Below are 18,242 nucleotides of genomic sequence, written 5' to 3'. Positions count from 1 at the left end.
ACGCAATCAGGTAACATGTAAATGAGTAAAACAATACAGTAATACTTCTCTAACACAAAAGCAATCAGCATGACGTTTATATGGTAAGTACTTTTGTTAAAAAACTAAAAGGAAAAAAACACAAAAAAACAAAAGCAGATTTTTAACACACCTGAAAGAGTGGGGTGAGTGTGAAGAAAGAGGCTAGGACTTTTGAATGCACAAAAATATTTTCAAGATGACCTACCCTTCCTTTATTGTGAGGAAGTGAATGAAAATAGGAGACGCTTCATAAATCACAGCATTTATTTCTGACTAAATGAGACGAACTACGATGACAATTTTTCGGAGGTGTGTTTTGCGGTCGGGTGTCGGGTCGGTGCTGGTTCCCTCAGGGTCGTCGAACTTGGTCCAGTTTGCGCAGCAGCATGTTGTAGTTGTCTCGGGTTCCGGGGGCCTCGGGGTCTATTTTTAGAGAGAGCTCGTAGTGCTTTTTCGCCAACTCCAGTTTCCCCCAGCGATGGTACAGCACGGCTGCGGACACCGGGCGACTCGGTTAGACTTTTGTTAAACGTACGACGGGCGGGTGTCAGAAACGGACCTACCGAGATTGCCGTGGCAGCTGGCAGCACTCGGGCTGATCTGGAGAGCCTGGAGGAAGAAGCCCTCGGACTCCTGAGACAGAACAATCTTTTAATCAACACTGATGGAAGATGTTGAGCTGAGAAGCTACTAAAGAAGTGAAAGATCATGCGATCATAAGATGAGATCGTAAAGACTTCACAGATATTCATTGTAATTGCCACCAAAATTCTGTTTTTACACTATTTGAAATAAACATGATTTAAAATACAGGATGAGAGGAGTGAGATAAAAAATAAAAAAACAGCAATGAAAAATTATTATTAAGACAATATTAAGGTTGAAATATATTGATATTTTAGGGGAAAAAGGCAAATAAAATATACTTTTTTTTAAATCATTTTATGCACAGGTTAAAGATTGTCACCAAGGGTAGACCATTTAATCTAGTGGGGTCACATTATATACTGGGATCATCGTTAGGGGCCGTCAAGCATAAAGATAGGGAGCAAAGTACAAAAAAGTGATGAAAATAAACTCTCATCAACTACAAAATACAAAGAAAGTAGGAGAAAAACAGGGAAAAAAAACAAAAATATATTTATAAATCTTTGATAAAAAAATAAATAATTAAATAACCAAACTTATAACTTATATTATATATAACTTGTATACACTCGAATAATTCTGACGCGCAAAAAATACTTAACCTAATGAAAGAGAATAAAAAAAAGTTGTGCACAAAGAACTTGACCTCAGGGTCAAGGTGACCCGAAGGCCGGAAAACAAGGGACGAGACGACCCTGACATTACACAAGGGATACCACAAACACATTTGTATCCAGGATTTCAGGTCAATTTGACCCTGAGACAACACAAGGGATACCACAAACACATTTGTTTTCAGTATTTCGGGTCACCTTGACCCTGAGATCCTTCATGGGTTAAGTTCTTAGTGCAGGACTTTTTGAACTCACCTTATACTTCTGCAGCTTCCCTAGGACGTTGGCGAGTGAAAACATGATGGTGTGGTCGTAAGGGAGGAGCTTCAGGGCTTCACGACCGATCGCCTCGGCTTGGCCCAGGTTGCCTTGAAAAGCAAACGGACAAATCGGACGTGAGCCCCCCGAAAATACCACGGGTACGACACCAGGGTCTGGTGATTAAAGGGGGCCGACCGGGTTAGCGATCTCAGTCACGGGCTGGTCTCGTGTCTGGACAGAACCTGAGGACGACTCTAATGTCCTTCACTCACACACTCTCGTTTAAGCAACATTTTGAGTTTTCTGTCTTTGACCATCTGTGTGAATCTACGTCACGCCTCTTTTTTCTCTTCGTGCCGATGATCAAAAGTAACGGCTTCCAAAGAGGAGAAAAAACGTTACCCATTGTTATTTTATTTGTTTGTCAAGAACGGGGAGAATTATTCCGGTTAGATTTGGGGACAAATGTGCCGGTGGTGCTGGTTTGAAGGGGGGCTGTGGGGGGTCAGTTCTGGCTGTGCTAGCCCCCCTTTAGATCAGGGAGATACGGAGAAGCCGATTGGACGGCTCCGCCGGCCTCCAGGGAGACTCCGCCCCCGTGGGAGAGGCTTCTGACAAAAACGGCTCGAGCGTCTGGAAATCAGAGCATTCTCCACACGGCGGGGAAGAGAGGCTTCACAACTCACAACACAAAGCTTTAATACATAAATTTCAAGCATTGCTGATTCCTGCTCTTCCGGTCTAATCTTGTTGGCCGTTCACATTTCCCGCCGCCTCACAATAACCTTCTGCTGGCGCTGATCTCAGAGCAGACAGTGTCGGCAAAAGGAAGAATTATTGACATTCTACTGTTTTACAACATTTAGCTTTAATCATTAACACCTTAAGATGCATCCTGTGGTCTTTATATCTCTGTATGTGTGTGTGCTCGATGTGTGTGTGTGTTCAGGGTGTAAGTGTCCGGGGTGTATGTGTTCGGGGTGTATGTGTTCGGGGTGTATGTGTTCGGGGTGTATGTGTTCGGGGTGTTTGTGTTCTGGGTGTATGTGTTCGGGGTGTATGTGTTTGGGGTGTATGTGTTCGGGGTACATGTGTTTGGGGTACATGTGTTCGGGGTGTATGTGTTCGGGGTGTGTTTTGGGCTGTGTTTAGTGTGTGTGTTCGAGGTGTGTGTGTGTTTTGGGCTGTGTTTTGTGTATTTTTAGTGTGTGTGTGTGTGTTCGGGGTGTGTGTGTTCAGGGTGTATGTGTCCGGGGTACATGTGTTTGGGGTGTATGTGTTTGGGGTGTATGTGTTCGGGGGAAAATGTGTTCGGAATACGAGTGTTGGGGGTGTGTGTGTTCGGGGTGTATGTGTCCGGGGGGGGTGTGTGTGTTCGGGCTGTGTGTGTTCGGGGTGTATGTGTTCGGGGTGTATGTGTTGGGGGTACATGTGTTCGGGGTGTATGTGTTGGGGTGTATGTGTTCGGGGTACATGTGTTCGGGGTGTATGTGTTCGGGGTGTGTGTTCGGGGTACATGTGTTCGGGGTACATGTGTTCAGGGTGAATGTGTTCGGGGTACATGTGTTCGGGGTGTATGTGTTCGGGGGAAAATGTGTTCGGAATACGAGTGTTGGGGGTATGTGTGTTCGGGGTGTATGTGTTCGGGGGGTGTGTGTGTGTTCGGGCTGTGTGTGTTCGGGGTGTATGTGTTGGGGTGTATGTGTTCGGGGTACATGTGTTCGGGGTGTATGTGTTCGGGGTGTGTGTTCGGGGTGTGTTTTGGGCTGTGTTTAGTGTGTGTGTTTTGGGCTGTGTTTTGTGTGTGTTTAGTGTGTGTGTGTTCGGGGTACATGTGTTGGGGTGTATGTGTTTGGGGTGTGTGTGTTTGGGGTGTATGTATTCGATGTGTGTGTGTTTTGGGGTGAAAGTGTGTGTGTGGTGTGGGTTGTGTGTTTTAAGTGTGCATGTGTTCGGGGTGTGTGTGTTCAGGGTGTATGTGTTCGGGGTACATGTGTTCGGGGTGTATGTGTTCGGGGTGTATGTGTTCGGGGTGTATGTGTAATAAACAATTTCCCGAAGGAGACCTCTTGAGGGATCAATAAAGTTTTACCTTACCTTACTTTATGTGTTCGGGGTGTATGTGTTCGGGGGAAAATGTGTTCGGGGTACGAGTGTTGGGGGTCTATGTATTCGGGGTGTGTGTGTGTGTTCGGGGTGTATGTGTTCGGGGTACATGTGTTCGGGGTACATGTGTTCGGGGTGTACGTGTTCGGGGTGTATGTGTTCGGGCTGTGTGTGTTTAGTGTGCACGTGTTCAGGGAGCATTTGTTCGGGGTGTATGTGTTCGGGGTACATGTGTTCGGGGTACATGTGTTCGGGGTGTACGTGTCCGGGGTGTATGTGCTCGGGGTAAATGTGTTCGGGGTACAGTTGTTCGAGCTGTATGTGTTTGGGGTCTATGTGTTCGGGGTGTGTGTTCGGGGTGTGCGTGTTCGGGGTACATGTGTTCGGGGTGCATGTGTTCGGGGTAAATGTGTTCAGGGTGCATGTGTTCGGGGTGCATGTGTTCGGGGTGTGTGTGTTCGGGGTACATGTGTTCGGGGTACATGTGTTGGGGATGTATGTGTTCGGGATGTATGTGTTCGGGGTGTATGTGTTCGGGCTGTGTGTGCTTAGTGTGCACGTGTTCAGGGTGCATTTGTTCGGGGTACATGTGTTCGGGGTACAGTTGTTCGAGCTGTATGTGTTTGGGGTGTGTGTGTTCGGGGTGTGTGTGTGTTTTGGGGTGTGTGTGGGGTGTGGGTTGTGTGTGTTTAGTATGCACGTGTTCAGGGTGTATGTGTTCGGGATGCATGTGTTCGGGGTACATGTGTTCAGGGAGAATGTGTTCGGGGTGTATGTGTTCGGGGTACATGTTTTCTGGGTACATGTGTTCAGGGTGAATGTGTTCGGGGTGTATGTGTTCGGGGTGTATGTGTTCGGGGTACATGTGTTCGGGGTACAGTTGTTTGGGGTACAGTTGTTCGGGGTACAGTTGTTCGGGGTACAGTTGTTCGGGCTGTATGTGTTTGGGGTGTGTGTGTTAGGGGTGTGTGTGTTTTGTGGTGTGTGTGGGGTGTGGGTTGTGTTTGTTGTGTGTGTTTAGTATGCACCTGCTCAGGGTGTATGTGTTCGGGGGGCATGTGTTCGGGATGTGTGTGCTTTGGGGTGTGTGTCTGTTTAGTGTGAGCGTGTTCGGGGTGTGTGTGTTTTTGGGTGTGTGTTGTGTGTGGGTTTGGGGTGTGTGTGCTTAATGTGTATGTGTGTTTGTGTGTTTGGTGAGGGTGATGTGTGTTCCGGGTGTGAGTGCTTGGTAATGCGTGTGTGTGTTTGGTGTGAGTGTGTTGTGTGTGTGTTAGGTGCGGGTTGTGTTCAGTGTGTGTGTTCATCGTGTGTGTGATCGGTGTATGAGTGTGTGTGAGCTTGTGTTGTACCAGTATTGTCCAGCAGGATGACCATGTTGTTCCAGGCCAGACTATGCTCTGGTTTCAGCAACGTTGCATTTCTCCAGGCGTTCAGAGCGTCGATGTGTCTGTGTTGATCCGCGTACTAGAACCACAACAACAAAAACACAGAAGATAAATAATAAAGATGATATTTATGCATAAATATTTTGAAAGACAGGATTTTTTGTGAGATAAACCAAAATTTTTAATTGTTCATTTGAAACTAATTATCAGGATTTTGGCATGAAGTTTAGTTTCCGTTCGACAAACATTGTAGTGATCGAAACATTGAAAATACAATAATTTTATGAGTTTTCTAGAGTGGGCTCCTTGGGCTAAATAAACAAAATATTTAAAAAAATAAAACATTATTTACTTTTAGAAGTCAATCAAAATTTTCCTTCACCGGTATTTTGTTGAATCCGTTATAATGTACTTTTAATTTCATTTTACATCTTAACCCTCGCGTTATCTCTGTATCAAGGTGACCCGAAGCCTAGGAAACAAATGTGTTTGAGGTATCCCTTGTGTCATCTCAGGGTCAAGGTGAACGACCTCCCTGGCTTCCATAAATACATATGTAGTGTTGGAGGTCGATAATAATTTGTCCTCGGGCCTTTGGGTCACCTTGACCCTATAATAACGCAAAGGTTAATTATATTAAAATGCAGGTTTTTATTTTATTAAAGCAATTGGATTCAAATTCAAGAAGATAATCTGGAACATAATTCAATGTCACTTAAAAAAGCGCTCCCATCACTTTGTCCCATAATGCACTGCAAAAGTTTAAGTTTGAATCAAACATGTAATCCTGACTCTTGACTCTTCCCTCCTGGCCTGAGCTCATGTGCTTCATATGCTGGTGTCTCGTCTTAAATCCTCTCACCAAGCGTCCCAGGTTGTAGTAGCAGTCGGGATATTTCCTCCTGAAGCGGATGGCGTTCCAGTAGCTTTGCTCTGCCTCGTTAAACTTCTGAAGGCTGTTCTGGACGATACCCAGATTCATCCATGCGGCGGCAAAATCCGGTCTGAAGGGATTTGAGAGAAATTCATAACTTTTTTTTCTTGCCTAATAAAAAGAGTGGGAGCTGGTGAACCTACTGGATCGACACGGCCTTCGACAGCAGCCGCTCCGCCTCGCTCAGTTCGTTCCTTTCCTTCAGAATGTTCCCGAGGTTGTTCATGGCGTGGACGTACGTGGGATGGAGGCTGGAAGACGCACACCTTAAAAAACTCTGATTTGATTCACACAATCGAGGGAGAGACCGACCCGACTGCGGTTCTGTAGTATCTGATGGCAGCGGAAGTGTTTCCTCTGTCGGCCAAATTCTTCCCCACGTTGTAGTGAACCTGGCAATGAAAATATGAAGAAAAAAAACATTGTCAGTCGATGTGTTTCACTAAACATTTTTTGACCTCAGTTAACCTTGGCGTTGAGCGGGCAGACGGTCAGGGCGCTGGTGAAGAGGCTCTGCTCGGTTCGCCACTGGTGGCTCCGTAAAGCGCAGCGAGCTACATACATGCACAACAGTGTGAGGGCCGGCGCACAGAGCAGACTCTGAAACACAAAGAATTGCGATCGATGAGAAACTGAAGATTTAAACAGAACAATGGTGTCCAAACACGGGTCTTGTGAGGAATTTGACTAAATAATAAATAATAAAAATAAAATTACAGTATTTTCCGCACTATAAGGCGCACTTAAAAGCCTTTAAATTTCTTAAAAAAACGAATTAAAATTCGGAGCGCCTTATATATGAACATTACCTGGTGGGTGACTTGTTTATTAACACTTTCATGACTCTGCGCCGACTGAGCCGACACGCCGTGGGCGGGATTACGTCATTGCTTCATAACGACCCACGTCACATCATGGTGGACGGCTATGGAGTAAGATTACTGCCGCAAGTGTGTCTTGGTTGTTGTACACTCAAAATCACTCTGCTGCACGCTCAACCAGTCATACACACGCGCTCTAGCTGTCATACATTTGTCTGCTCACAACACCAGTCTCAAGCCTTTTAAACATAATTTGAACATCACTACCATGGGAGTGAACGGAGTTGTCAGAACGCTAAATAAAGTTTGACTATCTGACCGTTTTGTTGACGTTCCCTGTAGCACAGTTTTATCTAGTGGATGCATAACGCAACCCCAGTCAAACGTTTAACTGTATCTTATATTTTATGCGCCTTATAATCCGGTGCGCCCTATTTATGAAAACAGTTTTAAAATAGGCCACTCGTTGAAGGTGCGCCTTGTAATCCGGTGCGCCCAATAATGCGGACAATGTGGTATATATTATTATGTTTTCACCGTGTTGCATGGGTTTACTTCGGGCAATCCGGTTTCCTCCAACAGTCCAAATACATTCAGAGGTTGTTTGGGAACTTGTGGAAATTGACCCTTGGTATGAGTGTGTGTGTAAATGGTAGTTTTCCTTTCCTACTTTCATTGATTTTAACTTTTTTTTTTTAAATCGACATCTGATGGAATATAATGCTGGCATAAACCATTAGCTCCAGATAGTGATGGTCTGATTGATGACGCTTCATGAAGCAGTGTCATTATTTTCAGAGTCCACTAGATGGCAGTCTCTGCACTATTTTCCTGTTTTTTTTAACAATTGTTCTAATGAAACATCCTTTTTAAACTGATGGCGCCACCAACTGACCTCTAGACAACATGACACCGTTTCATGAAGCTTCATCAGCTCCAAACCGTGGTTTCCCTGCTTTTGGATTTTGTACCTTATATCGACTCCACCAGCGACTGCAGAGGCTGAGACAGTAGGCCAGCAGCAGACAGTAGCCGGCAGACGACAGGTACAGGACCCTTTCAGCAACGACGAAGCCCACCCTGAAGAATATGTTGCATGCTGGGAGAAAAGGAACCACCAGCAGCACCAGAGACAAAGTGAGCGTCCTAGAAAACAGACATTCAGATCAATGGACGTGATCGTTTCTGTTGGTTTTGTAAAACAAAATCTTAAGTCTCTGAGACTTTTTTAAAACCTCCTCCAGTCGACAACAGAACGTGGCGTTCTGGTCACGCTGCAGCGGTTATGATGCCATTTTTCATAATCGAGACCAGAGGGGACGACCCCTCGGACTTGATCTGTTCGACTGACGAGCGTTTGAGACGGTTCCGCTCACTTACCTCCTCCTCTGGCTGTCCGGCGAGCACAGGGCTTGGCTTATCAAGCCTATCAGCACACACCAGAGCAGCAGCGGCCACACCACCCTCCAATCGGTGGCGGACTTAATGAGCGGCACGCAGCCCATGGACCAATCAAAACACAGCCACCAGGGACACAGCAGCAGCCAGGCATTCAGTGAGTAGTAGTAATTGTAGTTCACTATCTGCCAGTCAAAGAAAGGGAGCAGAGAGGGGGAAAGAAAGGGAGGAGAGTAAGTTAATATTGAGGTGATAACAACATGTTTATAGCTGGGCTGCGATCACACTTGCCTTAACACGCTTTAACCAGGGTTTCTACAGCATAACACAAGTTAAATTCAAGAGTTTTTAATACTTATTTTACTTACAACTAAAGAAAAACACCTCAATAATTGTTTTTGCAAGAATAATTTTGAAAAAATGTCTTGAACAAATATTCACCGTGCCTCGTACATTCCGACTTGCTCTGGTAGAAGAACTCACATTTCCCTCATCCTTAAAACTCTTCACTGGCTGCTGGTTTCTTTCAGGATCCATTTTTAAATTCTGGTTCTTACTTTCAGATCTATTCATGGTCAGGCTCCTCCTTACATCAGTGATCTGATTCAGCCTTACACCCCAGCTCGGGGTCTGAGGTCTGTGGATCAGAATCTACTGATGGTTCCTGAACACACTTCAGGACCAGAGGAGAGAAATCCTTCCAGGCTGTTGCTCCTAAGCTTATTTTAAATATAAAATTAAGCAACTCCTGCGGATCCTTTGAAAGGAGGTTTCATTATGTAGGATCTTTTGGCCTTGGAAGATATTTTAAAAAGTGCAATATATATATATTTTTTCCCCACAATCATACATCACATCTCACTCTCCTGACCCAATTTTAGCTCCAGAATAATACAGATTTTCAAATACATAATCGCAACTCTAAATCCATCTGATGAGATTTAAAATGATTAAAGACACTTAATAAGTTACAAATAAATCATCAACATCTTATTTTTTTGGTCATTAATGCATTTAAGTTTTAGGGGGGAATTCTGTGATTATTGAAAACTGTGTATTTGTGCAATAATATATATTTTTAAATAAACACATAAAAGGGGATTTATTGTTAAATTAAAGACCGTTTTAACTGATGTCTCAGAAAACTTATTATATTTAGGATCCCAATAGTTAAGGGTGTAAAAGGGTTCATATGAAATTAAAAATAGGTGGAAATCCTGCACTTAAAAAAGACATTGCAACTTCTCTCTCGCTCCCAATTACTTGGTTTTCTTTTTTTTTCCTGGTCCTCCTCTGTCTCTTACCTAAATGTGTCCCTAACTTTTTCTCCAAAGATCTTTCCATGAACTTTCTCTGACTGTCTTCTAGACAACCTCAGTATCTTCCAACACGCCTGACTCTCGCCATCACAGATCGTCAGATGAGTTACTACTGATAATTAAATTGGTAAATACAAATTAAAAAGGAAAGTCAAAAGGAAAAATGTGTGATTTTTTTTTAAATATTTAAAATCGGAATATGAAGGAGATTTCCATCTCACTCACTCTGAGAAACATGCTATCCAGGAAGGAGGCAGGATTGTCTACTTCAGTGAATTCGGGTGGTCCAGTTCCCATGATCCTCCAGCGTGCGTAGAGCATGAACAGTCCTCCGACACACATCAGTGCCAGGCGCGTGAGCAGACCCATTTGCCACCCCTCACTCACCTGTCACAAAGATTACATAGGATACAACGGCTGCTGCTTTGTAATCAGCCTAATTGATATTTCTGTACATCAACCAGATGACGTGACATTAATCATGATAATAATAATAATGACAGAAAATGAGAGGGGGGTTGATAAACTGTAACTCACATTGAGCGGTTTCTTCCTGAGGAGTAGCCTCTGGCTGAGTTCGTACACATTAACATTGCAGATCACAAGGACATCAAAGGCTGCATTAACACCCTGAAGCAAAACACATGGACAGTGAAGGAGAAATGACATTTAATATTCATATAGGTCAGCAAAGACAGGATCTTCAGCTCACATCCTGGACGTTAAATTACAGGGGGAAAAAAATCTATTTCCTCGTAACACTGTTATGTGTGAACTTCTCACCAAAACTGTGATGCCTTGTTCTTTACAAAGCATGGCTGCAGCACACAGCCAGAGACTGACCACCACCCACTGGACAGAAAAACTGGCATCTTTATCGCTGCCTGAAACACAAATAAACAGAATGTCAGGAATATATATATATATATATATATATATATATATATTTTGAAGGTACATTTTAATTTATACATGCATCTATAAACATACAAGTAAACTGATTCAATTTTTACTCTGTTTTAGGGAGTACTGAGAATATAGTATATAGTATAGAGTATATACTTTATTGAATATTGTTTTGATTGTTTAAGTGCTTTGTGACCCTGGTCTGGAAAAGCGCTTTATAAATACAAATTACTTACTTACTTACTTACAATTAAAAGTTGGCACTTTGGTGCAATAATAAAGCAATAATAACCTACTATGTTAGATCTGGCAAATATGAATGTTCTTCATTTTGTAATTAAAGTAAAAGTCTACTAAAAGCAGAGGTAGCGGTGGAAAAAGTTATAGTAAAAGAGATAGTTTTACTAAGAGTAGTCAAAGTAGTAGTAGTTGCTGTTGTATTTGCAAAAGGAGTAGTAGCAGTAATAGTAGCAGTAGCTGATAAAGGGACTCTCTAATTTAAAATATTTGGCTCTGATCTACTAATTCAATTAAACCTTGCACCATTTATGCTGAGAGTGCCATCTAGTGGCCTTTAAAAATGTATCATGATACAGCATCAACTGCCTCATGAGGCCTTATCTTTGCAGTAGTAGCAAAGAAAGTGGTTGTAGTAGTAGATTAGTAGTAGCAGCAGCAGCAACAGCAAAAGTAGTATTAGTAGTATTATAAACAGATGTAACAGAAGTAGTAATAGTAGTTTCATAAGCATAAGTAGCAATAGTGGTAGAAGAAGCAGCAGAAGAAGTAATAGTAGTATTATTAGTAGCAGATGAAGTAGTAATAGTAGAAGTAGTAGCAGCAGAAGTAGTTACAGTAGAAGTAGAAGAATCAGAAGTAGTACAAATAGTATCAGTAGCAGCAGAAGTAGTTCAAGTAAGTAGTTACAGTAGTAGTAGAAGCATCAGAAGTAGTACAAATAGTATCAGTAGCAGCAGAAGTAGTTCAAGTAGCAGTAGAAGAAGTAGCAGCAGAAGTCATAGTACTACTAGTAATAATAACGGCAGTACTAGTAATGCTAATAGTAGTCGGAGTAGTAGCGTAAGTAGTAACAGTAAAAGTAGTAGAAACAGTAGTAGTTGTAGTAGCAGCAGCAGCAGAAGTAGTAACATTAGTATCGGCAATGACAGTAGCATTAGCAGGAAAAAAGTTCACTAATGTAAAATTAGAGAGTGTGGTGTTAGTATTAGTATTAGTATGAGTAGCAGCAGTATATAGAAGCATCACCTGTACTCAACAAAAGTAAAAGTAGTGACAGTTAGATCAGATCAAAGGAGAATATCTACAGGGACAGAGCTGTAACTAACAGTAATAACAGGTTCTTTATGAGCAGGTGAAGGTCTTTGAGTCAAATATCAATGTGTAGTATGATAGTGTTGCTGTAGGTTCAATCGACGCGACGAAAATAAACGGGAACCGACTGTATCTGCTGCCGTGTGTTTGAAGTGTAACGGTGGATCACATCAGACGACGGAACACATCAAACACAACGCGGTCCACAGTTTAAGTGAGTTGACGAATCCGCCGACATTCTCTTTGATGGCGTATGCAGACGATGTATGGAGCTAAACTGTTAGACAAGTTGTCGCGAGTGCTCGCAGCTGCCACGTACCTCTGGAGAAAGCTTTGCAGTAGGTGAGGAAAGAGAGCTGGAAGAACAGGGCACATAAAAGATCCGCCCGACCCACAATACCAGCCACCTAATTAAGACGGCAAAGGAGAGAAAACAAAAAAAAAAAGAAGAAAGGCATGAGAAGATCAAAAATGTACATTTCAACTTGCAAATGTTGGGTCACGGAATCCCACCAACAAGCATCAGATATGCATGAGATACTGAATTACATCTCAGGGTTATTAACGGAGATAAGAAAAGAGAAATCTCTCATTACCAGAGCGGCTTATTTGTGTGTGTGTTCTATACCGTGTGTGGGTACAGTATGGTTGGCATCCTGGGGTTGTCGACTTTGATACATTCAGCAGGCCAAAGCCAAACGTTCTGGCTGCCTCCCACCCCCCAGGTCTCGCCCCATCTTTGCCCGGCATGATTAAAGAGAATGGAGAGAAGGAAGCGCTGCCTTCCAGCCAGGCTTTAGTGCAAAGACACATAAGCTGGCGGGTCAATAAGCATCCCAACAAAGCTAATAGATGGCGGCGCTACCAAACGCACCTTGGCCCTGTACCTCCAGCTGAGACCGGGGTCTTTTGTCCCTCGTATGGACCCACCGATGTTTGTTATTCAAACCTCTGGACAAGAACAGCTAATATGATGCAGTAGAGGTTCATCTGAAGTCACCCCAAAATTAATAAAAGTGTGTTCCAGTTTAACTTGTGATGAGGATGACATTCAAAAAACTTCAACTGAGGCTAAGAAGAAAAGAAAAGTTAAGTAGATTAACTCACAAATATTCAGAAAAATGTCTCAAAATGCAGACTGGTTGAAAATAGTCCAAGCTTGTTTACTTTTAAGGGGCCGCGTTTTATACATTGACTTCTCTGGGGGCTATCAAGCAAACATAAAGCAGGGAAAAGTCTAAATATAATGGTAACTTTCAAGAATTACAAACAAATCCCAAAAAAATCAAGCTAAATATTAATTAATTAATTTTCTTCAACATTTAATCCCTTAAGAGGGTGCGGGGGGGCTGAAGCCTATTCCAGTTTCTTTGGGCGGGAGACACCCTGGACAGGCACCTTAACTTTATTTTCTTTAGATATTTGAGAAAGAAATGATTGAAAGAAACAAATGCAAAATAAAATTGTTAATTTTCTTATGATCTTTGACATCATGAGGGTTCCATAAATACAGTCAAACGGCCTCATGTGGCCGCTAGGCCAGTCAAACTTGTTGACAAAATGTGTATTCTCATTTTTTTTTTGTCAGACCTTAGAAACATATGGCTCGGGGACCCTCTACTTAATCAATCTTAAGTAAGTCAGAGGGAACATGTTCTGAATTTAAACTTCCAAAAATTTTTGTTTGTATTTATTTATTTTCCTTACTATAATTACTCTATAAACTAAGAATATAAGCATTTTTCTTCTTCTAAATTAATCTTAATTTTCTGTTTTTATTTTTTTTTTTTTTATTATGTTGACAACAAAATAAAGAAAAAGGTTGTGATGATGATGACATTAAAAAAAGGTTAAGAAGAAGAGAAAACTTTGTCAAGAAGAAACAAAACATACAATTGTACCCAAAAATTATATTTGACTCAGTGGGGAGTTGGAAATTTAAACTTTCCCTGAAATTAATCGTTTTTATTCATTAATTTTATTTACAACTGGTTATTATGAATAATTGTATTTTTTTCACTACATTTTTATTTTTTCACATTTATTTATATCCTGTTTTTAATGTTTTTAAATCATGGATTTTCCATGGATTTTGCCTTTTTGTTGAAATACAACTAATTTGAACTTATCTCAATTAAAGCCTATATTTGAAGACGCCTTTTCATCACATTAATTGATAGTTTAAGGAATATATAACTAACATAGTTAAAAAGTAGTGATGAGGATAAAATAAAAAATAAAATTATAAAAAAAATGAGAAAAATTAAGTAGACCATGCCCCGTTTTCATGGATCTTCTCGAACACATTTGTAGTTTGGCTTGTTTATTTGTCGTGTTTTTTTCTTCGAAAAAATATTAAACTACTGGAGAAAATGTTGTACAACAACTAACTTGATAAAACAAAAATAAATATACGTCTTTATTAATGTCTCATAATTTTTGGTTTTTAAAATTGGATGAAAAATATGTAATTTCATCTCATAAAATGATCATTAAATGAAGATATAAGGAGCTTTTTTTTTAAGTTTTTGTGGAAAAAATGTTCTTTGCACCAGAAATAGATGGAGAGTTACATATAAAGAATATCGTCACAATCGGTTACACCAAATATAGTCATCATTTGTCAGGGCTTGAAATATTTCGTACATCTATGAAATACACGATCAAATGTAATATTAGTGAATGCTGAGTGGAGGAGGTCTTACACTTTCCGTGTGGATAGGATGAGCAGCAAAAAGCAGGGCAGAAAGCAGCGAGGTCTTTGGTGCGTGGTTCACAGTCCTGCTCTTCTCATCATAAGCCAGGCCTCCAATCAGGATTGAGAAGACATCAATCATAAGGGCGGATATGACAGCGTGGAGGACGATGTTGAGCACGTGGAAGCCGACAGGGTGCAGACCTCCTGCCAATAGGTAGTTCAACCTTCAAGAGAGCAGAAATGGAAATTCTGGATGTTCAACATGGTGGAGCGGCAGGAATGTGCAGATGTGAGGGTCTGTGTGAAGGAGTCAGAGTTAACAAGCTATTTTGCTGCCTGATGGGCCATGATGACGGTGTGGAGATCAGATGAAAGGAAGCATGTGGTGCCACATCTGAGCATATGGTCATTTAGTGAAACGCATTCCCGCATGTTTCCACACACAACAACACAAAGCATGTAGAGAAAGATGATTGACATGTATAGAACCTTGACTGTTGTCTAACATGCTAGCAGGTTAGACGTCATGTGAGCGTCAACATAGAGCTGTTTAAGGCGTAGTTTTACCTTCCCTACATCCTCAGATGAACACCTTGTTAGAACCGATCAGAGCAAACGGTACCGACCTGAACGTGAACACAGTGAGGGGACGATAGGATTTGTGGCTTGAGTTGCTGCTGAGGTTGCTTCCCCAGAAGTCGTTGCTCCAGATGTTGGCCAAGGAAGTTGTTGGTCTCAAGTCCTGAAAAGGAAGAAATAAAATAAAAAACATTGTGATTAAGATGAAGAAGGTTTATTTAATAGTCAAGTGAAGCAATGGGGAGTCAAACTTTTGTTAATATTTTTTAAACAAAAAATTATCTGTAGTTTTTAAATAGAAATATCAGGTTATAAAGGTATATTTCAGGTATAAAATAATCTTGAATAGAAATATTTGAGCAAGATGATTTGCATTATTTGAATAAACATATTTCACATAAAATAGATTTTTCTAGTTTCTATTATATTTTTAAAAATAAATCCTAAAACACATGTGAACAAAAATAGCAGATTATAAAAGGTATATTCCAGATATTTAACAATCTTTAGGATTTTTTTTTTTGATTTTTTAAATCAAGATGATTTTGCATTGCTTTAATTAAAATATTTCACATAGAACTGACCTTTTTGTTATAATAGAAATTATAAAAATCACAAAATCTATCCATTTCTAAACCCAAAGAGCAGATTATATTTCATAAAGGAAATACTCTTGAGAGGAAATATTTTATCAAGATGATTTTGCATTACTTTAACTTTATCTCTTGGTCAAGGAAACTTGTTTTTGGGGGCAACAGGGTAACCTTGACCCAGAGATAAAACAAGGGTTAATTAACATGTTTCACATAGTTATATTTTTGTGATATTTAAAAATAAATATATATTCCTTTCGAGTTGTCAACACAAATTGCAGATTGTAAAGCTTTATTTCAGATAAAATTAAATCATTTCTGACCAAGAACATTGTGCATGATTTTAGTAAACATGTTTTGATAATAAGAGATCTTATAAATGCAGGGAAGGAATAATTACAAATATGTTTCTGGATTTGTTTTTTAAATGATTTCTATTGTAGTGTTTTTGTAGTGAATAGGTATCGCTATAGATGGATATATTCACTTTAAATCAAGATATGATAGAGAACACCTGTTTTGAATATCAAAAAGGAGAATGTAATAAAAGACAAATATATCAACTTTACTTTTAACTCATTTTGATTAATTTTATCTGCGATTTTGTTTCTTTTACCTTTATTTTTTTTATTACAAAACCAAATAACATTAGCTTAGTTTTCTTTTCATCGCTCTTTTTTTTCTTTTTTACAAAGTTTTTTTTAACATATCTAAAAAAGATTGAATAATAAATATATACAATCCAACTACCACTTGAATCATTTGGTTGCCTGTCAAGTTGTTGTAAGTAAGTAAGTAATTAATATTTATAGAGCACTTTTCCAGAACTGGGTCACAAAGCGCTTAGACAATCAAAACAATACTCAATAAAATATATACTTAAGAGGTCAAGATAACACCGAGACAAACACAGAAGTCTCAGAAAATCAAGGAAAAGCCTGCACGAATAAAAAATGTCTTGAGATGTTTCTTGAGAGACAAAGATTGTTCCAAAGTTTAGGAGCAACAGCCTGGACGTTGTTGCTTTATTTCCTTCATAAAACTTTGTTGAAAACACAAGTAAAGATAATGATTGATAACAAGATAATGAACTCTGCCCAGCGTGTCAGATTGTACACGTGAACGTTATCATCAGTACTTCATTGTGATTTTTACGGATCTCATTCGCAAATAAAGATCATTACCTTGTTGTTGACGATAGCTTCGGAATCGTCGAACACAAACTCTCCATCGTAACTGTTGCCGAAGCACAGAAGAGCCACCAGACCCACGATGACCTTGGACTGGAGTGGCCCCAGTTTAGGAAGAGGGACGTGGTGGTCCCAGTGAACCTCATTGGATCCCATGATGCATCCGGTCACTCATTCCTCTCTATAACCACCGAGACCCTTGAGAAAGTCACACATGTTTCATGTCAAGTTAATTCAAAATGTCAGCTAAAAAAATAGATACAATGTTGACTTGATTCTTACCGTCATTGCAGAGAGAGAGATAGAGACGGTGTCAGGTGAGCTTCTTTGTTGTCTGGCTGAACGCCATTCTCCGTACCTGGAGATGAATAATAACGGTGTTATAGAGCTCTGTCGTAAAAAAAAAAAATGTTATTAAAGAAAACATGTTGCAGTCCAAAGTCAAGAGCACCTGTGACTTTAGCATTAGCATCGCATCCTAGCCAAAGCTATGCATTGTTAGCGTGAACCGATACGCGGTGACATAAGTGGAATAATAGTGATATTTTTTTCTCAAATGTTCCCCCGCAGGGCGACACGCGGGGGTTCACATCGAAGAACACAAATGACTGAAACAAAGTGAGCGTTTGTAAACAAATGTCCACGCTCCTGTTCACACACTTCCTGTACACGTCACAGTCACGTGTTCGCTGACAGCCACTAGGGAGAAAGAGTTTCTCGTCTGGGTTTATCTGTTGTTTGATATTTAATTCAAGTAGAAACCTTTAGCTTATCAAGTTTACAAAAAAAAAAACGTTGCTGATTTTGACGACAAAATGGGAGAAAGGAGTCAATATTTTACACAGCATTACTTATAAAAAATAGATTTCAAATTAATGAAGGAACCTTAAATACGTTTACAGTAACTTCAAGAATTTGACTTGTTTCCAGTGGATCACACTTGTTAATACTCTCATCATAGATAAATGTCATTTTGTTAAGCAAAATACAGTGAAAGAACAGATAAGGGGGTTTAAAAGAGACTAGGACAGAGGTGAGATTTTTTTTTATACAGTGAATGTTGTGAGGGGCCATCAAGCAAAAATATAAAAAATAATAAAAGAGGAAAAATAATTATGATATAAAACTTTGATCAATTTTCTTTTCATTTTCTTAAATCTTCTTTTGGGAGAGACAAAACGGAGGACAAACATCCTAAAACAAAAATGCTATGACCTAGTAAAACACCATAAAAATCGTGTTTTTAACTAAATTAATCATATCCAGGTGGACAAAAATATCTTAACAGTCAAATGTATTTTCTTTTCTTCTCAAACAATTGCTGCAATACATTAAAAGCAGCCATGAAGTTCCAAAAAGCAGGATGAAATATCCATTCATTCTCTTAACTGCTTAATCCCTTGTCGTGAGGCAGGGGACACCCTGGACAGGACGCCA

The 18,242-nt window shown here is 40.3% G+C and overlaps 1 protein-coding gene across 1 annotated transcript; it reads right to left on the bottom strand.

Annotated features, from left to right (window-relative positions):
• Positions 1 to 285: 285 nt before the first annotated feature.
• On the bottom strand, positions 286 to 17,456 carry tmtc4 (transmembrane O-mannosyltransferase targeting cadherins 4). The gene is made up of 19 exons (XM_087804250.1): positions 17,257 to 17,456; positions 17,088 to 17,163; positions 16,800 to 17,003; positions 15,070 to 15,185; positions 14,451 to 14,667; positions 12,065 to 12,152; positions 10,291 to 10,391; positions 10,045 to 10,137; positions 9,733 to 9,894; positions 8,171 to 8,373; positions 7,762 to 7,936; positions 6,438 to 6,569; positions 6,282 to 6,361; positions 6,113 to 6,220; positions 5,898 to 6,039; positions 5,000 to 5,114; positions 1,539 to 1,651; positions 585 to 654; positions 286 to 513 (listed from the first exon to the last, which is right to left on the bottom strand). The coding sequence occupies exons 3-19, from the start codon at positions 16,959 to 16,961 to the stop codon at positions 371 to 373; spliced, it is 2,220 nt and encodes a 739-aa protein (XP_087660376.1). The 5' UTR covers positions 16,962 to 17,003; positions 17,088 to 17,163; positions 17,257 to 17,456; the 3' UTR covers positions 286 to 370.
• Between the last annotated feature and the right edge of the window lie 786 nt (positions 17,457 to 18,242).

Source organism: Callionymus lyra, chromosome 12, assembly GCF_982586985.1.
Source record: "Callionymus lyra chromosome 12, fCalLyr1.hap1.1, whole genome shotgun sequence".
Lineage (NCBI taxonomy): Eukaryota > Metazoa > Chordata > Actinopteri > Syngnathiformes > Callionymidae > Callionymus > Callionymus lyra.
This window is presented reverse-complemented; position numbering and strand designations above follow the sequence as displayed.